General features: G+C 43.6%; 1 protein-coding gene across 1 annotated transcript; it reads right to left on the bottom strand.

The window, feature by feature from the left end:
* Positions 1–339: 339 nt before the first annotated feature.
* LOC146813304 (olfactory receptor 5G9-like) lies at positions 340–22795 on the bottom strand. The gene is made up of 2 exons (XM_085615369.1): positions 22605–22795; positions 340–1279 (listed from the first exon to the last, which is right to left on the bottom strand). Exons 1-2 carry the CDS (start codon positions 22793–22795, stop codon positions 340–342), a joined length of 1131 nt encoding a protein of 376 aa, XP_085471495.1.
* Positions 22796–22945: the final 150 nt, after the last annotated feature.

The raw sequence follows: 22945 nt of genomic DNA, 5'->3' as shown, positions 1-22945 counted from the left end.
CCTTGGATGTTAATTGTCCATTCCTGTGCCTGTGAGCTATATCAATTCACGAACCGCTGAGCCTCTTCCATTCTTGAATGTGTAAGCTTTCAGTTGTTGAGCCTGGTTTTCATCCTTCGATTGTAATAGTAGAGGCTGGCATCACCCATATAGGAACGTGTTTTAAATGCATTCTAGGCCCAGCCTATTTCTAAACCCTTCATCTACATTGTGATATGTGGTTTTGTGATATATGTTCACTAAAACGGCTTTTTGAGTCTACTATGTTTGCAAAAAGCTAGCCAATGAAAGCAATACAATGAATTGACTTGATTGGATTCCACAACATGGTACACAACTTTATCCAGAATTGTCTATGAAATCAGTGTCCTTCCTACTGGCTTGTTTTACTGCCTTCTTCACCTCTTTATTTCTAAGAGTGTATATGACAGGGTTAAGCATTGGAATGAGGCCAGCATAAAGCAAGGAGAATATCTTCTCTTGCCCTTTGGCGTACACTGAGGTGGGCTTGAGATAGGCACCAAAAATAGTCCCATAGAAGAGAAGGAGAGTGGTGAAGTGAGCAGAGCATGTTGAGAAGGCTTGACGCCTTCCAGCAGCTGAGCGTATTCCCAGGATGGTGGAAATGATGAAGAAATAGGATGTTAAAGTAATGATTGAGGAAGTGACCCCCAAACTGAACCCGATTGTGAAGATGGCGATGACAATGCTAGTGATGTCACTACAGATGAGCTGTATGAGTACAGGTACATCACAGAAGAAATGATCAAGATTCTGATGTCCACAGAAAGACATGCTGGACAGCAAGAAGGTGTGAGGCATTGCATCCAGTATTCCTATGGCCCAAGAGATAGCTGACAGTTGAGCACACATCCTTCTGCTCATGACTGTGGCATATCGTAAGGGATTGCATATGGCAACATATCGGTCATATCCCATGACTGTGAGCAACATCATCTCTGTACTCACGAAAAAGAGGAAAAAGTAAATCTGGGTGAAGCACGAAGCTGAGGAGATGAACTTCCCATCTGTGAAGTGTATGGCAATTGCTTTAGGGAGAGTGACAGAGGTGGAACATATGTCTAGGAAGGACATATGGAGCAGGAAATAGTACATGGGCTTGTGAAGATTAGGACTGAGACAAATGATGAAGATAACAATGAAATTCCCTAACATGGAACCGAGATAAATGAGAAACAGCAGAAGAATGATGGGTGCCTGCAGGCCTGGATTGTCGGAAAACCCCAGTAAGATGAACCATGTCCTCTTCATTCTTTGGCTGTGGGAGAAAAAAGGACCATTGATAAGAAATAGAAAAAACATCTCACAACAATGACCAAATTAAATGATATGTCTGATATTTTTCTGCTGTTTAGGTTTACATTCCTACACCCAACAAATACCATTTTTATCTTCCTTTTTCAACCCGTTTCACTGTTTAAATACAAAGACAAATACACTTTAATCAGTTTTTTAATTTTTCCCCGCTCTCTTTCTCAAATAGTAGTTTTTTTATTTTGTCACCAGACTCTTCTACATCAGCTAAGTCTTCTCAGGAACCATGTCTACTTGACCAGCACTGTCTTGGTCTTCGGTGTTTCTGACACACACGTAATGCCCTTCCTCATTCCACCATTTTGTCCCCAATGTAATAAACTCTTTTTTGGGTAGAAGTTACGATTGTAGAATAATTAATGTGCTCAGTAGTCAATGGTCATTGTGACCCTACATATAACATAACTCAGAAAGTGACCAAAATTGTTGCTTTATACGAGGAGCTTTTCTATTATGGGACCCACATATTGTACACACAAGAGCCGGTGCATGAAATTTTAGAACGCAATCATAAGCAGAAATACATTAGATTATACCAATTCTTCCAACCTGGCAAACCTACTTGATGCACAAAGCCTTTGTGCATCAGCCTTGACATTTTTAAACATTATGTGCAAGAGCACTGCAACCCTCTCAATAAATGTTAAAATGATGGTGTATTGTAAAAACATTGCTGTTCTTAGGGTCCACCATCAATGTTTGTGAATTAGTTTGTGAAGTGAGGACTCCCACAACAAGGTAAGTGTAAGTGTCTTTAATTCAAAGTTGTAAAGGGGACCTGCACCTCCTACTCCTGTGACTTCTGGAACAAACTACTGGTCAGCACCACTGGCTAGAACCCAGGGAGAGGAGAACCAGATCACAGAACACGAGGCATTTGAATACCATCTGGGAACATGCAGGTAAGTACAATTACATTGGAACACAATATGCATAACACAAACATCTTATATAAACTACATTTGTTTCACCTTCTTAAAGAATTAACATCAAACCTACTGAGATGAACTCCTAAATGTTTGTTTCTTATTAATGTAAACATTAATCTTTAAATCTTACAGGCATGGAGACATTGCTAGTAGACCTATCACCATAATCATGCACCCCTTGATCAACATAGAATTGATACTGCAGTTGTCATAAAAAATGAAGACGTAGCTTCTTAAAAGTGTGGCTCTAATTTGTCAAGAATTTTGTCACTTGTGAATTAGTGGTGGTAGTCATATCCTCGTCACATCCTCTAATCCACCACAAAACTCCACATTGAGCACCCACATTAATATTGAAGTTTCAATTTGTTTTATTTCAGAATGTTACTAGCTTATATCTAAGCCAATTTACCTAAACACTTCCTACAGCACCATCCCTTTCAATCCAGTAAAACCAAACCCTTACACAGTTTAATAACCTGTACTGGTGGTGTATAAATTGATTCTCGCACTATAAACTCTATTAGGTTTACTGATTAAAACTCAATCTCCAATTTGCAAATGCTAAATATTTTGCATTGTATTTGTCATCAGTTTTAGATCTATTTAACACTTGTTGATGAGGAACTTTATGAAAAACCGTTTTGCTGACTTAACACATACAGTTATTATTTTTTCTGAGCAATGACGGGACCCAATCTGGGCACAGTTTTGATCTGGGATTCCTCATTTGTAATAACTTAAATGATTATACCCCTGTTGTATTGTTGTGGGATGATCAAACTTAAGCACACATTTTGCTTCAAATATTTTTCACTGATACACCCTTTTTTAGGAATCTATTTATTCACTCATCCAAACCATTTAAAGCTGGAGAATAACAGCATCCATAAATGTTTAATGTGAGGAGCAGAAATAAAATCTTTCATTTGTGATTAAATTAAGTATATGCCAATGTCTGGAACAAACCCCTTGGTGGTATGTAATTTACAAATATGTCAAACAAAAATTTGATCACCGCAGTGGAATTGGGTGCTGATGTAAATTCAAATAGTACCTCTTATCACTAGGTGTCATATCAACAGGGCATGCAAAATCCAATGCCAGTTTACAGCAACCATTATCAGGTAAACGAACCAAGGAGCAGATTTAACAATATTTCATGCAACACAATTCAACAAGACAATTTTCTGCATTGCGTGATAGGGAGAGAGCAGAAATGCCACATATCTACTATGATATGGCACATTTCATCGATCTCGTAGCTCTGGCGCACTTACTGCTGCCCAGCACCAATGCAGGCAAATGGTGCAAGGGTGCCTTCATTACGAGCAGGGTTGTCTTTAAGCAGGAAGGATTTACCTCCTGCACAAAAACAATCATGAAAGGCATTACCCTCTTTCTCTGCGTTCTTGTGAATTCAGCATGCCTATAAAAAGGAAGTAAGGAGAAGAAATAATTATATGCCTCCTCGTTACATGGAGGAGAGGGAGGCGCACCGTTTTGGTGCAATACCTGGTTTACAGACCTTTGTAAATCTGGGATTGTGTCAAAACTCATGGGTTAGATGTGTGGTAATGCCCCCAGTACATCCATGGCATGGGTTCCTGCTGCAAGGTAACACAAATGCAAAAACAAAAATTGATGGACAGAATGCAGAACAATGTCATACATTCATCCCAGTCCAGAGATCTGGGCCTAAATCCATCGTTTTTTTGCTCACCATGCCATCCCAGTTTGAACCCAGCCATATGCTAATCAGTCTTGACCCTGTGCCCAATGGGAACAGTCCACCCCGAACTGCCAGTCCAGTTCCTCCCTGGACTGGAAACAAGCATCCTAGGACCTGTTTCGGGGTTTCACACCTCATCAGCCAGATTAGTTTGACTCCAGTGGCATGAAGAGCACGGGACCCACATCTGGGCATACCCATCCCACTCGGGGTGACAAATGCAAAAACAACAATTGATGGACAGAATGCAGAACAATGTCATACACTCACCCCAGCACAGAGATCTGGGCCTAAATCCATCGTTTTTTTGCTCACCATGCCATTCCAGTTTGAACCTAGCCATATGCAAATCAGTCTTGACCTTGTGCCCAATGGCAACAGTCCAGCCCAAACTCTCAATTGTTTCTTTTGCTTATGTTGCCCTAAGTGGGAAGGGTATGCCCAGATATGGGTCCCATGCTCACTACACCACTTGATTCAAGCTAGCCTGGCTGATGAAGGTTGATGCCCGGAAACCAGTCCCAGGATGCTTGTTTCCAGTCCTGGGAGAACCTGCCTTGGCAGTTTGGGCTGGAATGTTCCCACAAGGAACAGGGTCAAGACTGATTTGTATATGGCTGGGTCCAAACCGGGGTGGTGTGGTGAGCAAAAGAATGATGGATTTAACCCAGATCCTTGTGACTGGGGGTGAATGGTTGCATTGTCCAGCATTCCATCCATCAATTGTTTCTTTTGCATAGGTTGCCCTAAGTGGGAAGGGTATGCCCAGACGTGGGTCCCGTGCTCACTACAGCACTGGATTCAAGCTAGCCTGGCTGATGAAGGGTGATGCCCTGAAACCAGTCCAAGGATGCTTGTTTCTGGTCCAGGGAGGACCTGGCTTGGCAGTTCGGGCTGGACTGTTCCCACAAGGAACAGGGTCAAGACTGATTTGCATATGGCTGGGTCCAAACTGGGGTCGTGTGGTGAGCAAAAGAATGATGGATTTAACCCAGATCCTTGTGACTGGGGGTGAATGGTTGCATTGTCCAGCATTCCGTCCATCAATTGTCTCTTTTGCAAGTTAACACAAGGCAGAAAAAGACACTGTCTTGCTTTACTTTGGATTTACTAAACCAACAGGGCCATGCAAGGTGGCTTTGTGAGGCTTAGTAATACCAGTTAAGGGCCTGCATTGCCTTGCAATGCCCTCAAGTGTATAGGAGTCTGGCTTTTCATACAATGTTTGTCTGAATGTAAATATGTTTGACAGGAAGCTATCCACTTTTTAACCTATGAATCTATGGATGGCCAGCAAAAGTACTGCTTTAGACTCTTACATTTTCCATCAACACCAAGAAGTCCCTCATAAGCAGCCCTTTATAAACATTTCACAAATTGATATAGGTGTAACACATAACTCATTATGCATAAATATTCCTTTGACTACAGAGAGCTCACTGCTAACTTGTGCAGAAGGTTTCAACATGGACTGTAGTGCTTTTTGCAATCCTTTAGCAACAAAGATATTCACAACCTGCAAAACTGAATCTTTTTCCATTCCTTCCATCCAACCCTATGTTAAGAATGTTCCTCTGGATTACAAAATGTCTTCAACCAATGCCACACCAGATTCTATCTTGCCCAAACAATCAAATTGCTCTACCATCTCTAAAGGCATTCTTGATAAATAATCTGCCCCGATAATGTTTCCACAAGGAATATATTTGATTCCATCAAATAATCTAATAGTCTGACTAACCGGGCCAACACTTTTCCTGAACCATTGCCAAATAACACATAAATTAAAGTCTGGGATCTGTAAATGAATCAAATTGAGAACCCCTTAAAAAAATTTCCAATTTGTTTCTGGATAACAAAAAGCTTACGCTTCTTGTTCAATGGAACTATAGTTGTTTTTTATGATCAATCCACTGTGATAAAACCGCACCTAAACCTGCCATATTAGCATCAACAGTCAAAAAAGATTTTTTCCTACTATAAAAGTGAAGTGCCTTTGGTGCAGAAATATTCAAGTGCTTGATGGTTTCATACGCTTCGTTGACTATACTAGTCCAGTCAAACTACACAGCTTTCTTTAAAAGATTGTGCAGTGGTTGAACCACAAAGTCATACCCTTGAATAAATAGAGAGCAATATTCACTCAAGCCTATAAAAAGAGTTTACTGTATCTTTGCCTTTTAAAGGGCTTGCTTCCTGTACAGCTTGTATGAGTAACAATTTTGGTTTGATACCCATTGGTGTTGTGTTATGACCTAAATAATCTAATTTGTTGTAAGAAAAGGTGGCACCTATCTTGCTTGTGAATGATGCCTAAGGTTATAAATATATCCAATACGTTTTCCAGAATCTCATAATGAGATTGCACTTTATCAGCCAAAAATACGAAATCAGTTTGGTAAGCTCCTTTTACACCAACTAAAATTGAATCCATTAACTTTTAAACCCACTTGCTATGGACACCACTCTAAATGCTAAGGACAAAAATGTATATACCCCAACGATATTGACATAAGTTGTTATTTCTTTCGACTCCAGAGTGAGTGGTACCTGATGATAGGCTGATCTTAAATCCAAATCTAAAGCCAACAAACCCTGAATTTGTGATAATGGATGGCAATCCACAATTGTAGGGAAGGGCTCCTTTTGATATGGTCACTCCAACTTTTTGCCCTAATACTGATGATCTGTAACTGACGTTGCACTGAGTCCTTGCTAACCATGTCCCTAGTGCCAGTGATATTTCCCTAAAACAAGGTAAATGTTCAGCTGCAGCCCAATTGGCAAGGACTTTAGCACCCCCTTAAGTACCTAGTAAATGGCATCCCTAGTACCCAAGCATGGGTACTGAAGACGGTCCCTAAAGCCTGCAGTATGATGCAACCCTCATGGACCCACACAAAAAACTCTTGCAAACTGCCATTGCAGGCTGTGTGAAATGAAGCACACCAATCACGAAAACATGACATTGCACACTCCCTGTGTGCCATGCCAATGTACACTGCATATATTATACATAAGTCCCCCCAAATGAGGCATTACAGCCCTAAGCCTGGGTGCATTATATTGTATGTGAAGACATGTCAACATGAGCAAATATGACCCTGTGATGTCTAGGTCCATTGCTAGATATTGCAAGTGATCAGACAGCCACCTTGAGTATCTGCACTAAGAACTGGTTACTCAGCTACATGATGGCTGCCCTGAAACTAATGGTGTTTGGTAAAAAACACCTCAGCCTCATAAAGCTGTACTGATGTCAATGCTACATTTATTATTACATGCACCCAGATGGCACCTTAGAGGTGCCCCTGAAACTTACTAGTCCTCTAATTTACTGGCTGACTGGTATCCTCTAGGCTGCCAAGAGAAACACAAAATGGGGGGATGGGGTGGGGCTAGAGGAGGTTTAGAGACCAGCGAGGGTATGCTCCGCTTACTTTATTAATTGAAAACACAAGAACCCTTGGGTCTAGAAAGAGAAGTTAAGTTAAAGGGGGCAACAACAAAACCTAGAAAGGTGTCCCTTTATAGGATGGTGTCCCTCACCAACCAAAGGTGGCATGCTTCATCATTGGGGAACCTCCTCACAACATGAATCCTAGTCACGGTGCGGGCTACAACCCCCTCACTGAGAGGTAGGAGCTCAGGGATGTTTTAATTGCTAGGGAGGTATCGACTTAATACCGTCTGTGAGCTGAAAGGCGTGGTGAGGGGTGCGGTGCAATCAGTAAGTGATTTAAAACTAGCTAGAGGGTTCACCGCACATTGTTTTTCAGGCAAATCTATGTTAGGATGAAAAACAAAGGCAGATAAACATGGGGGGAATATTAAACCTGCTTATGTTGCTTACAGATCAACATGTTTCTGCCCGTGACCAAATTAGTGTCATGGCCTTTGTCAGGATCTAATAATTGCTACTGCAACAAAGAGAAAAGTGAATCAGGAAAAAGAAATGTATTGTGAAGAAAAACATATACAAAATCAGTGATCCATTTGTTGTGGAGGGTGGATTCACAGGTTGTACCTGTTGGGAATTATCAAAAGATTATACGACAGGTAATTAGTTCTTTCTTGAAATAAATGTTGTCATAACTAGTAAACCTCGGTTTTGTACATGTAGTTGGAGCTCCCAAAGTATCATATACTTCTCTAAGTCTCTGAAAGTAGAGTAACACCAAGAGTGATTTGAGTCATGCATAACTACCCAAATGTGTGAAAGCCATTATTTGGAGCACTATTTGGGGTGTCCACCAGGAGACACTTACCCGCCACAGTCAGGTATCATACTTCAGCTCTCCTAGGCATGGGTGCTCTAAGGCAGTCCAATTTGCAACCTGCGTGATAGTTAAAGAAAGCATACTTATAAATCATGTGGAATATGAGGGTGTGGCAACATAATATAGGACCAGTGAGGACCAGAACTCTGTTTCAAAAATGATTAGGAGTCAACTAGGAATAGATATTCAGGTAAGACAGCAGCAAGCACTGGAGCTGGAGGTTAAAAGTCAATCTGAGCACAAGTGTTAATGGCACGACATGCTTTAGTGTTGTTCCGCTCTATTTTAAAAGTGTCATTCTACTATGAATGGGAAGTGAGCGCCTGATGGACGCTATCATAAGTGGTAGCCCCGTTGTAAAACCAAATACAATGTGTGGTGATGACCAGCCAGTTGGTAAAATAGATGCTTGCTTAAATGCAAGAAAAGGGGGCGTAAAATTGTCTGATCGACAACCATACACGTAAATGTGTGAATACCGAGCACACTACTTTTAAGCTGTGTCTGTGTGTGTTTATGGTAAAAAGAGGCAGACGCTATTGAAGCTGCGGGTGCCTCATGCGTAAACCCGACTGGGAAGAACTTGTGCTGTGCTGAAAGCAGTGCATGAATCATTTAACTCTCCATGTAGCAATGGTACACGCCAGGGAACAGGAACCGATAGTTTGGACGGTTTATGAGAGGATATTATACTGTACCCAAAGAGAAGGACGTCACTGATTCCTGTGAATCTGGGGCATGCTGGGAATGGTCGTTTGCACCCAATGTGACAATTGAGTTGCATCATAGTCACAAACTTTGTCAAAACAAAAGCATATGTAGGGGCAGATTTACAAGGACTGGCACATCCCTGCAAATTAGCAGGGATGTGCCAGGTAAGATGCGTCACGCAAGTTTATCCTTGCGCCACCACAGATGTGCCGCATTTACAATACGGCGCATCATGGCGCAAGGATAAACAGATGCATGAAGCATCTGATGGCGTAAGGGCGGCGCATTGCTGGAGTCGTGTCGCAAGCGCAACGCAACTCCAGCAATACTCAGGGGCTGCCCATACCTAACATGCTGCGTCACGCCTTACGCCTGCTTCAAGCAGGCACAGGGTTTTGACGCAGCGGCGTCGGAAAAGTGACTCAGTGAAATCTTGTAGATTTTACTGCATCACTTTTCCAAGGCTTTTTCCGACAGAACGCCCACTCTGCATACAGTAAACCTGACGCAGGTTTAATGTGGCGCAGGGCTTTACAACGTGACGCATCTCCCTAGATGCGTCACGTTGTAAATAAGACGCAACATGGCGCATGGTTTACGCCGCCGCTGCGTCACAGAAGTGACGCAACGTCGGCGTAAATGTGTCACAAGGGTCTTGTAAATCTGCCCCGTAGAATACATGTATCAAGCAGGAATGCTAAAAACGTCTAGGGCAATTAGCTAGCGTTAAAGTCATAACTGCATTCTATATGTATGGTGTTATACCAGGAAATGTAGTCCTTATCAGAAAGCGATGATAAAGTGAAGGGAATATTTTCAAGTCACATTTATGGCAAAATAGTTCAGCACTCTAAGCTAAGAATAATGGCAACATGTGTAAATAATAAATGCCAAGCAAGACTGAGAAAACCAAAGGTGATTATCCTATCAGTTAGCCACTCTCTATTAGCTATGAGCATAGATGTGCCATGGAAAGCTATGTGACTAGATGTCAATTGTAGGTAAGAACAGGAATAATGAAATTAATTGTCAAGGGATCTCATTATTCAGGCCTATCCTATCCATCCCCGATCTAAACACCCAATGTGGTTCTATTTTCAAAAGAATTTTTGTCAAGTTCGGTGAGGCTGGTGTCAAGTCTGGTTTGTCCTGAACCATGCATCTAAGATTATCTGGGAGGTGACCTTTCCCTAGGAAGTGATTTTTTAGTTTGGTGGATTGTTTTCTACATTGAATTGTGCTGGTATATTCCATAATCCGGGATTTTACCTTCCGTGTGGCCATACCAACATATCTCAAACCGCAAGGGCAATTGATCAAGTAAATCAGTCTCTCACTGTTGCAGTTAGTATGTCATTTCAGTTGCCATGGTCTGGCAGTCCCAATATCTATTGTCTGTGTCGCACTGGTCAAGGCACATATGCCAGGTTGCCACCACAAGCAAGCTTCGGACCCCCTGCAGGTGAGAGCCTGCACTCCCAGAGGTCTGAAACAATGCTTGCTCTGGAGCAAGGTGATAACACCTCCTCCTGCTGGATGGCTAATGAATTAGCATGTCAAGGCCAGAGGTTTCAAAACCGCCTTTGGTGTGTTACAAGTGCTTCCACCAGACCAGGGGAACGCCACCCCCTGTCCTGGGGCCCATTTGGCACCAGAGGAGATGGGAAATTAGATAGTCAGAAGATGTGTCATACTTACAGGCCAGAAACACCCTAAGGTGGGCTTCTGAAGTGGAGAGCTGAGGAAGGGATTCACCATTTTGAATTTGGTGAAATTAGGAACTCCGGGTCAGGAATATGCCAACTCTCCACAGGAAGTGGTTATATAGTGGGTGTCTTCACTCCTGGGTAAGTAGCCTAATGCCTGCTACCTTACACCAGACTGACAGATTCATCTACCTGGAAAGAGATGGGCAAAGAAGAGCAGCTATTGTAAGAACAGAGGACCTGCTCTAATATTGGCACCAAGCCCTACCTGGCTGCTGATACCCTGACAATTGAAAAGACCTGACTCATCCAAAATCTGTGCATCCTCCTAAAATCTTGGAGGACCATACAGAACTTCAAAAGCACAGCAGCATCTCCCTTGGGTGCAGAAGTCACTACCCTGCAGCTGCAGGCACTGACCACACTTGTCCGGTACTCCGTCTTGATGACCATCGGGTCTACCAAGAGTGCATCACAACAAGATGAGGTCACCATGATTCTAGGAGGGTAGCTCCATCTTTCCTGTGAGTTTCAAGATGATAGACTCTCCAGGAGCCGGGCAGCACCAATATACTTGGTATCCGAGCACTTGCCACAACCAGGGCTTATTGAATGTCCAGTATGGATACCACCAATGACCTGACAACGAGGGACTTATGAGAGCCTCATTGAGAGTGGCCCTGGAGTCTTGTTTTTCTCCCCTCTCCAGGTCATCCCAAGAAGTGGTAGTTGCTAACTCTGGATACCCGCAGATGAAAACACCTCTGCAAATTAGCCCCACAGCTTGAGTTCAAGTAATATGAAAGTGTACCATTGTTCCAGAGACCCTCAAGAGCCAAGCCCAATAGAGGATACTGCCGGACCCAAGGTGTGGCCTTTCTTTAACAGCTACTTGCACATTGAATTAACATGTAGCACTCAAGGGTACCAATGCAACCAGCATCTCTTCACTGGGACTCACTAGGACAGGTAAATTTAAATTGCTGATGGTTTCTTGGACCTAGTCCTCTAAGCATCTCAAGTCCTGAAAAATACCCTAAAGAACTGCTTGCATATAACTGTAAACAGTATATTTTTCACCTATTGGATAAAATTACAGCGTTCGAGGCTCACACTTCAAAAACCGTTATTCAAGTATTTTATTTTAATATTTCACAAATTTATAACTCCAAAAGTACTTACCTGAGTCCAATAATGTTTGTGCTTAAAATTATATAAAAATCTGCAATTTTTTCCTACATTTGTCTTGGATTGTGTGTCTCATTTATTGATTCTATTTGTACAACAAATATTCAACATTCCCCTCTGATAAGCCTAAGCTGCTAGACCACACTACTACAAATAGAGCACTTGGGATTATTAAAGTAAACCCTGTAAACCAAACAGGGGTTATCTGGACTAGTTGCATGGTGTACCCTTACATTGGTACACTACATAAATAGCCAACTTCCTACATTTGGTGGATCAGCGGTAGGATACAAAACTTTGCATTTGCTGGTACCACTCTTGTCAGTAAGTGATTCCACTAAGAAATCCAGAATTTACTTTAGACAATAATTGTTTTTTATTTGTCGATGTTTTTCAACATCTCTAATCTGAACGATTAGGGCCTTGTGTTAAACCCCCCAGGTCTAATGGCTTCAGAGATTTACGAAGTACACCAGTCAGTTAGGCCTTAAAAGTCTTTTAGAATTGTTTGTGTAGTTTTCTAAAAATGGCCCAACTGCGCTAAACATGTCTTCTTCAGAGGATATAGTCAAAGAACTAAACCTGCGCTGCACACATGCAAAGTCGGAAAAGAAATGAGAAAACAAAACATTTTTCCTTTCAGCAACTGCTTTTCAGCTGCGTACATTTTTGGCTCTAAACCCTGTCTACTAATGTTAGTAGATAGGGTTTAGCGTAAAAAAGCATTGATGTTTGCATGAGAATACCCATGTACCTCCCATGTAACTTCCCTTAATGCAAAGTAATATAAAGCAGCATTTGTGAGGATTTGTATTACTCGTGGGTACTTTCTAGCGCAAAAAAAGTTTTGCACTAGAAAGTGAATCAGTAAAAAGACATTTTGTGCTGGTTTTGTGCTGGTTAGCATCACTTTTGGATGCTAACCTAGCGTAAAATGTTTGTGAATTTCCCCCATTGTGTCAGAGGGTGGGGACCCCAACCACCACCTTGTCCCTATTCCCACTGAAAGTGACCTGGAGGATATAGATGAGCAGGATGTGTTCCTTACTAGACTATCCAGAAGAGCAGCCCATGAGGCCAAGATAATGGCCATAGAAAGATAGAGGGCTGGGATGGGATGGGTCTAGAACCCATATGTGGTGGAAGTATTTAAGTAAATAGTGAGAGAGAGGAAACTTTTGATCCCAAAATCCCCAAAAGGATTGTTCCCAAATATGTTGAGGGTGATGAATTCACAAAGTAGTTTACAGCATCTGAGAGGACTTGAAAAATGACAAAGTTACACCAGAGACACTCGGGCTCTCTACAGTGGGAATGCAGGGTTAGACTCTTGATACTTAATGAGGAAGATGCCGAGTCGTATGACCTCCTGAAGGATACCCTGATTGAGGGCTTAGACTCACCACTGTAAAGTACAAGAATAAGTCCAGGGATACTCACAAAACCTCAAATCAGTTCTGGGTGGATTTTGTAGACTAAAATACTAAGGGGTCGATTCCTATCTCGCTCGGAAGGGCTACGAACATGATCCGGCAGGAAAAAGGCACAAGTCGGACGCGTGTTTCACGACCGACTCGGACACCTGTACGAGCGAGCAAGTACAATGCGGGTGTACGCGTGTGTTCCGACCGAACCGTTTCCGGATCCGAGCCGCTCCAACTGACTCGTACAGACACGATTTGCACTGCGCAATGGAGACGTTTCACGACCGAGCGAGTACGATGTACGCGTCGGACAGCCGGATCGAGCCGAAGTTTCTGGCTCACAAAACGCCTGGGAAGCTGCCTTTGGGGGTTCGCGTCGGACCCCCATCACACGCAGCCTTATGACTCGGACACAGAGGGAGACCCAAGGGTCTCCCCAGCACAGACATGTATGGTGCGGATGGCACCAATGCGTACCCACTGTAGGGGGAGCCCTTGTGCGAGACATACCAATTCAGTTAATGGGAGCCCATGTACGCATCGTACGACTGGCTTCCATTGACTTCTATGGGAGCCCGACCGAACCGAGTCCAGCCGCATGCGGCCGCATCGCACTCGCTCGGTCGGAAAACACTCTGGCTCGGTTGGAGAACTTTCCGACCCACATCGGAAGCGACCCCTAGGTGTCTAGTTAAAAGAAAGTAAGGTGTAAGACTATGACAGGCTCTATAATTTGATGATGAAATAGTATCTGTTAAGTAACTTTCATTCAGTACTTGGTGGACTTAGGGTTAGTCTCTCCCCAGGAGTTGGGGAAGAAGGCTGACCATTTGCTCAAAACAAGGGTTTCCAGGATGACCTACGGAGGGGTTGACTAAAAGAAAGGGGTTACTGCTACCCCAAGGGAAAGATGTGGGAACCAAAGGGGAAAACCCAAAGAGTATTGTGAAGGACAACAAAGAGCTGTTCAGGAGAATGGATCCAGAGATACTTCCTAATCAAAGGGTGGGTACCAGGGTAGACACTGGGATCCCAAAAAGGTTTGATGCCATTTCTGTAAACAGAATGTGTACCAAAATGGGGACTCTACCTGCCCCAAAAAGGTTTCCTCTACTGCAGCACCTTCAGGGGTTGTTAGTCTCCAGGTGGGATCCTTTGTGTGCCCTGACCAGATCAGAGACCACACTGAATCTACCTTAATCTCAGAGGGAGGGGTGTATATAGCTACCCTAGCTGGCTGGCCCAGTAAACTGGAGAAATACATACAAAACACATATCAATGGTGTTGAAGCAGATGCACTGAGGTAAATAGGTGCAAGTGTCATCAAGGTGACTTAAAAACTGATATCCCCATAACAGTACTTTACTGGACATTCGTATCCAGATATCAATGCTGATAATATCCTTACGGCTCATCCCATGGAGATCTTAGAGTGGGGAAGGGTCACTGGCCAAAAGAAGGTGGTTGTGTCCTCTGCAGTTTCAGTAGAATATCTGCTAGGTAATGATCTGGAGTCCTCGGCATGGGCTGAGGTAGAGATGAGAACCCATGCCACCATGCTGGGAATACCGGAATGGGTGTGTATGAACAAGAGCATAAAGTAAAGCCCGGGGTGAAAGGAGCAATTGGAGCCTGGAACAATGGCCCAATCCTCTAAGAAACAAGGCAAGAATGCTGGGAAACCAACTTCTCCTGCGACACAAGCTCAGGTCCACTCTCCTCATGGAAAAGACCTGTAAGCCCTTGCGGGGACTGAGCCTTATGAACATGGGCCTTACCAGGCAGAGCTCCTGGACCCAGGGGAACCCTCAAGGGATATCTTTGTCAGGGACAACAGCCATGTCCCACTCTTGAGAGCATGAGACAGCAAGCTGCTGACCAAGAAAAGGGAGATGTCACTGCTTCCCACAGAGCCGACTGGGAGGAGTGACTCCTGTATACTGAGGCCAGATACCCCAATCCTGGTGCCACTCGGAGAGTGATAGTTCCCCAGCAATACAGAGAGTTCCTACCCACCTCAGCTCATGACATCTGCCTGGCTGGACATCTTTGTCGGAATATAACTTGGAGTCGGTTAGTCACCCACTTATACTAGCCAGGCATATCCCAGAAAGTGAAGGGGTTTTTCATCTCCAGTGTTTGCTGTCAAGCCAATGGCAAGACAGGTAACAAAGCAAAGGCCTCATTAATTCGATTACCAGTGGTCGGGGTCCCCTTTGAAACCCTCAAACAGCATCAGGGAATGGATTTATACTGGTGGTATTGGATCATGCATATCAATGCAGGTGAGATGATGTTGATCAGTTGTATGCGCTTTCTGTCTCATAAACAGGTGAGTCTTTGTAGGTGTCACCTGCCTCCATAAGATTTATAGTTACAAATGTTCCCTGTTTCTATGGAAAGGTTTTTAGTTTTCAGAAACTCTCTGCTGCCTCTGCTCTAAATTAGCCTATGGAGCGTCTTGCACCTGCGCACTGCTGTCTGTCAATCCCATGGCCCTAACTCTGATTGAGGAAGGACAAATAGAAGAAGGAACTGGGAGGTGCAAGAACAGTGCTGGGAGACCCTGCTGCAGCATGTAGAGGAAGGTATGATCAAAGAGGCAGAATTGCAGAGAACCTCCCAACGTGATTGCCACTTCCCCACGATAGCTTTGTATGGTTCACGCCACAGCTTCATCATCCCTTCTATACAGCCTTTTAGCCACCCTCAATCCCTGTAGAAAGCTGACTGCAGTTCACTTTCTCCACTTTCATTTCTTCATCTCCCTGCCCTTTTGCACTCTAGATCCACTCCATCTCTTCCATGTAAATTAGACTGCCACATTGCTGCATCACCCTTTTCTACACACTCCTTTGCACAGCCTCTGAAAATCTTTGTGCCCTCACTGCAGACCCTCAGCACAGATTGATCACCAAATGCTTTACTGCACAGCTCAATCACAACCCATTGCATTTTCACTAGCCCTACTGCCTTGTTCACTACCTCGATCTGCATAATTGAATCTACCAGCCTCCTACAGTTGCTTCTTCACATCATCCATGTGAACAACTAGATGACCCTGTTCTGCCATGAAGACAATGTGGAAACTTACCCTATATCAAGTCGTCATCTCTACCTCTCCTGGAGTAAACATAAATTATGCTTTAATATACCTGTCATCACTACCATGATGCTCCTTTGCAAATTATTGTGTGCTGTCGAGACTTGGATAGATTAAGCCCATGCATCTGAAGAAAAAGACTGCTCATTTGTCAAATGCTGGTTTTGCAGATATCTGTTACTTCCTGCATCTCACTCTGATTTAGTACAATAAAGCCATTGTAAAACAATGTGAGAACTTTTCTCCAACTGGAATGTATTGTGTCATCTATTTTAAGCTTAACACCTAAGTAATTAGGTAGCATGACACTTATTGAAGTAAGGCATGGGGGGCAGCACATGCTTGAATTGGCTCAGCGTACACACTACCCATTGGTTACTGCCAGCAATGAGTGAAGCACAGCCATGAGGAGTGAGCTTCACCAGACATGGTGAGTAAATACCTGCACTATTCTATTATATTCAAGGGCCTTACATAGAAGAGCGTTTATGCTTGCTTAAGACTAAAACAAATGACAATGTTGTAGATTCATCTGCTCTTTCTGAACTCGATTTTATCTTGTTCGCTCTTGTTCAAATAACTACACAGATTTCAGCAGATCTTCTAATTTGAATATCAAACAATTCTGAGGTATTTGCATCCAGGCTGATTTTACTGCTGCATGACCATCACAATTATTCTGTTTTTAAGGCACCTTTCAAAACCTCACCTGACCTCAGCCCACATCACCAGACTCGTGGGTGATAATCATTTGCAGACAGGAAGAAAACACACCTCCCATTCGGGTTTCTCCTCTACATCTGTCCTGGGTGCAGTCCCTCGCAAAAACGCTGAGTGCTGCTGCTGAGTGGAAGTAAACTAGGGGTGGCCGAGCTAAACTCCGCCCGCACATGGAATTTTGCAGAGTTTGTTGGTAACTCCAGGTAGTGAAACTCAGTGAGCTCTGCCCAGGGCTACACATGATGTGGACACTGGGGACAGACTATCTGTCAAAAACTAAATAAACAGGCAGTCTGACCAGATCAACGAATGCATCAGAGCTGAACTCAGCAAGATGCTGTAGTTAGAGAAGATTGAACCCTCTGAGAGCCCCTGGGCCAGCCCAGTGGTCTTTGTCCCCCAAGCCTCATTCCAAGGGAGGTAAACCAGGGCTGAGGATTTGTGTGACCTACAGAGGTCTCAAAGCAGCCACTAAGACTGACGTATACCCAATTTCAAGAACAGGTGAACTGATTGACAGGTTAGGGGTAGTCAAATTTCTCAGTACTATAGATTTAACACCAGGGTACTGGCAGACTGGCCTGACCCCTGGAGCAAAAAAGAAGTCAGCATTCTCAACCCCAGATGGATATTGCCAGTTTACTGTAAAGCCATTCCGACTAAATAGTTCCAAAGGCTAGTGAACAGAATCTTGGCTGGGCTGGAGTCTTTTAGTGCAATATATATGGATGATATTGCTGTCTATAGTTTATCTTGGCAAGATCACCTGATTCACCTGTAAAAGGTCCTTGAGGCATTGCAGAAAGCAGGCCTCACTATCAATGCAAGCACGTGCCAGATATGGCAGGGCTCAGTTATATACCTTGAAGGTGGAGGCCAAGTTTAACCCTTACAACCAAAGATTCAGATTATTCTGGACTGGGTAGCTCCAACTGCCCAGACTCCATTCAGGGCATTCTTTGGCTTGACTGGGTATTACAGGAGGTTTTTGAAGGGGTATGGTACTATCGTGGCACCTCCAAGAAACAACTCAAGAAAGTGAAATGGGCAGTCACCTGCCAGAAGGCTTTTGACACTCTGAAGGAAGCAATGTGCTCAGCACTCATTCTAAAACCTCCAGATCATAAAAAGCAGTTCATTGTACAGACAGATGCATCTGAACATGGGATAATAGTAGTCCTATCACAGACCAGCGATCATGCAATGACCAGCCTGTTGCTTTTATTAGCAGGAGTTTACTTCTAGGGAGCGGCGTTGAAGTACCATTTAGAGGGAAGCCTTTACTGTAGTTTTAAACCCGAAAAAGATGAGAGCATACCTGTTTGGTACTCATTTCCTTGTACAAACGGACCACAGGTCACTCAGATGGGCGATGCAAATGAAGGGCGGGGAAATCCTAAACTGTTAAGGGGGTCTATCTCCCTACAAGGTATGGACTTTACAGTGGAACACATATCTGGAACAGACCATGCCAATGCAGATGGCCCTACCAGGTTTTTCCACTTAGACAATGAAGAATCTTTTGAAAAAGGTTTGTCTCCTTACCTTTCATTTAGGGGTGAGGGGGATTTGTGTAGGAACATGCCCCTTATTGACATGGTCACCCCCACTTTTTGCCCTAGTATTGAAGCTTTATGACTGAAGTTGCACGGGGTCCCTGCTAACCAGACCACAGTGCCAATCCTCTTTCCCTAAAACAAGGTAAATGTTTAGTTGTAACCAAATTGGCAAGGAGTTTAGTATCCCTGTAAGTCCCAAATAAATGGTACACCTGGTACCTAGGGCATGGGTACTGAACAGGGTCCCTATGGGCTGCAACATGTATTATGCCATCCAATGGGGCACACACAAAAACTACATGCAGACTGCCATTGCAGGCTGTGTGAAATGGTGCAAACCATTCTAAAAATATGACATGTCACACTCCTTGCGTGAAATGTGTTTGTACTTATATAGCGCACAGCTACCCCATTTTGGGGTTTCCCGGCGCTGTACTCATACCGCGAGGGAACCCTTCCTGGTTTTTAGCATTTTTAGTATTTTAGGAAATAGCAATGCACACTGCATATACTATATGTAAGTTACCCTTACAGCATGCCTTAGAGTCCTAGGGCATGGTGCATTATATCATATGTGAGGACAAAGCTGCATGAGCAGATATGCCCCTGTGATGTCTAGTTCCAATGCCAGACATTGCATGTGATCAGGCAGCCACTTCAAGAATATGTGCTGGTCACTGGTCATTACGAGTCTTCTAGCTACATGATTTCTGCACTGAACATAATGGTGTTTGGTTTCAAACACCACATCTTAAGAATTCTGTACTGATGCCGGTTCTAGATTTATTATGAAGTACCCAGAGAGCACCTTAGTGGTGCCCCCTGAAACCTACTAGTCATGTAGTGTGCTGGCTGACTTGTATTTTCCTGTCTGCCACCACTGGCAAGTTTCTGACAACCTGCAGGTGAGAGCCAGGCCCTCAGAGGTCAGAAACAACGCTTGCTCCAGAGGAAGGTGATCACACCCCCTCCAGCAGCATGCTAGTGAATTAGCATGTCAAGGCCAGATGGTTCTAAGCCTTGTCTGCATTTGATATGTGACAACTGCTTCCCCCAGACCTGGGGAACATATAGTCAGAATGCGTTTCATGCTTACAGGCCAGCCACACCCCTAAGGAGGGCCACCTGAAGAGGACAAATACGGAAGGGTTTTCACATTTGGAATTTGGTTAAATTACGAACTCTAGGCCATGAGTAAGCCTACTTTCCACAGGAAGTAGTCATATAGGGGGTATAGTCACCCCAGGGGTGAGTAGCCCATTCGCTACTACTACCTAACACTCCACTGAACACCCCTAAAATCAGTATTTGCCTACCTGGAAAGAGAAGAAGGACAAAGAAGAGCCAACATTGCAAGAATAGAGGACCTGGTCTGAAATTGGTTCCAAACCCTGCCTGGCTGCTGGTACCTCTGCAACTGCAAAGACCCGACTCGCCCAAAAACTGTGCATCAGCTCAAGCGGCACTACGTGGCGCACCAGAGGGCGCTGCTTCCCCAGTTAGTTTTGCTGACGCTCAAGTATATTTTCTACTTGAGCAGCAGCTTTATCATTGCAAACGGTTTCGACCGTTCACGTTGGGAAAATCTCACTATGTGCTCTCCTAGGGCCTAAAAATCCATCTGGGATGGCAATTCTTGCTCGCGATCACCAAATTTCTGTTGGCCATTCACAAGCGAGAAGCACCTCCACCATGTGGTGGTTGGCAGAATTAGGCCTGGGCGAAAATTTCGTTCCGCGGAAAGCGCGAAAATGTCAAAATTTCCACATTCCGCAGCTTAGCGATAATTTGGTTCTTGCTCGCGCTGTAAAATAATACATTCTCGCGCGCGCGCGATCGCCTTACCTGAATCCCTGTGTTCGCCGTCAAGTTTTCTTGATCCGGTCGCGTTCTCCATGAGATGTTGTATTGTTTTTAGCCATTTGCGCTGTCTCGTGACAGTTCGCGCCCGCAGTGACGTCATGCGTCGCGCGATCACGTCTTTCTTCTCGCGATCATGCACCGCGAGACAACTGAAAACAAGATGGCCGCGCCTGCGAGCAACCACATGGGTAAGTTGGCGAGCCGCAACCATGCAGAAAATCTCACGAACATGCGGGAAAAAAACTTCTGCATCTTCGCGTTATTTCCGCGTGTTTGCGATAATTTTTAACATTTTCGCGATAATTTGCGAAAGTGGATTTCGCAAATTCCGCCCACCCCTAGGCAGAATGTGGCCATAACTCCACATTACAGGTGTAACATGGAATAGACAAAAATCTGTCAACTCCACGAGTGTACTGGGTGCAGAGACAGAATATCGAATACAAATATCGAGTTGCACAAATATCGAGTCATTAATATCGTGGGTAAGAAATATCGACAGCAAGAATATCGTAGTCAAGAATATCGAATTAAGGTAAGTGATATCGATTTTAAAAATATCGAAGTGTTTAATATCGTTTGCAAAATTATAGTTGTTAATAATATTGTTTTTATTATTGTTATGTATGTTAGTATACATTTTATATGTATGTTTGTATTTTTAATATCTTTGTTACATATTTAGTAGTTATCATTTTTTTAATTTGAATTTTGCGCTTTTAGTTCTGTAGCGGGTTGTTGGGTTATAGGGGAATAGGGTGGGAAGTAATTTAATTATATTAAATGTATTCATTTTTTTTTATTTCAATTTTGCGTTTTTTGTTTCATAGCGGGTTGTACGTTTATAGGGGAATAGGGTGGGAAGTAATTTAATTATATAAAATGTATTGATTAATTTTTATTTATTAATATTTGTTTAATTGGTATGTTATTGAGTTAAATGGGTAAAGTAATTTATTATTAATTAATTAATAATTGGTTATTCATTAATTTTGATTAATTAATTGGTACTTAATTACGGTAATTGTGTAATTCATTTTAGGTGTATGTTTATAGGTGTAAAGGATGAGAAGTAATTTATTTTTAATTGATGAATTGATAATTGGTTGTTAATTAGTTTTAATAAATTAATTGGTAATTAATTATGGTAATTGTGTAATTAATTGTAGGAGTGTGCTGTGGTTTTTATAGGAGTAAAGGGTGGGAAGTCATTTGTGTTTAATTAATTATATATAGTTGTTAATTAAGGTTAATTATTTGATATTTATTTTGGGTCATTGTTTATTTTTTAGTGTGTTGTTTTTACTTTTAAAGGGGTAAAGGGTGGGTATTAAATCATTTTTAATTATTCAGTTATTAGTGTCAGGTTCCGCGGCTCTTGCCGCCTCCCCGCAACGCACACACAGAAACACCGGGAGACTCACTTCCGGTTGGAGGGTGAGTCCCGGTCTAGTTGTTGCCGCACACGAGAGGTCGCTGAAGCACTTCCGGGGGAAACACTTAAACTTTGCGTTTCCCGCCGGATCCGTGCTTCGGATTAAACTGGATTCCCCCCGGGACGCTAGTGCTGTTACCCGAGTCGAGTCGCGACTCCAGAAACCTGTTACCTTCTTCGTTGAGGCGTACCTGGTAGATCCTTCTCGCCGCGCTGGAGCGTACAACGAGTGATTGATCCTGTACCGCCTTAGAGCCTCCAGTGCGCAGAAGCGCTTGGAGGTTGTCTTAATCCCATAGCGCAGGAGCGCTAGTGGGATACTTTGTTTGCTTAGCGCAGGAGTGCTTGGGGGGGGTTGTTTTGCTTTCCTAGCGCTGGAGCGCTTGCGAGTTACATATGAGTTCATAGCGCAGGAGCGCTACTGTTACAAGAGGGTTATCTTGGTCCCATAGCGCAGGAGCGCTTGTGGGATGTTTTGTTTTGTTTAGCGCAGAAGCGCTTGGGGGTTGTTTGCTTTCTTAGCGCTGGAGCGCTTGAGGGAGACATATGAGTTCATAGCGCAGGAGCGCTGCTGGGGCAAAGTACGCCACAGAGCTGGAGCTTTGTTCTTTAACCTACCTTGCTTTTTGGGATGCCACTGTTTTAGCTTGCCCCCGTAGTTTGACTTTTGCTTTTGGCACGAGGGCGCAGGAGCGCTTTTCTTTGGTTTCACGGAGGTAGTCGTGTCCAGGAGCACCTCGCCTGGAACAGCGCTGATTCTGGGTGCCGTGGTCCACAGAAGCATCGGTGAGTCCCCGGAAGACTATCATTTCTGTGTGTGTGTTTGTAAGGGTGCTTTAGAACAGGAATTGGGGTTCTTTAGTGATCTGGTCCTTCCTGTCTTCCAGAGGGCACCGGATACTCCACACACCAAGCCACTACGTCTTTTCTGGCTCCCTTCCCTGCGTCCATCTCATCCC

The sequence above is a fragment of the Triturus cristatus genome, chromosome 7 (assembly GCF_964204655.1).
Source record: "Triturus cristatus chromosome 7, aTriCri1.1, whole genome shotgun sequence".
NCBI lineage: Eukaryota > Metazoa > Chordata > Amphibia > Caudata > Salamandridae > Triturus > Triturus cristatus.
This window is presented reverse-complemented; position numbering and strand designations above follow the sequence as displayed.

What these genes read in the sequence shown, in the direction of transcription:
- LOC146813304 (XM_085615369.1), bottom strand. Translation starts at nt 22,795, where the DNA reads ATGATAGTCTTCCGGGGACTCACCGATGCTTCTGTGGACCACGGCACC. An exon ending in GTGGCATCCCAAAAAGCAAG is followed by an intron (nt 1,280 to 22,604) that starts GTAGGTTAAAGA and finishes TTTCTCCCACAG; the next exon opens with CCAAAGAATGAAGAGGACAT.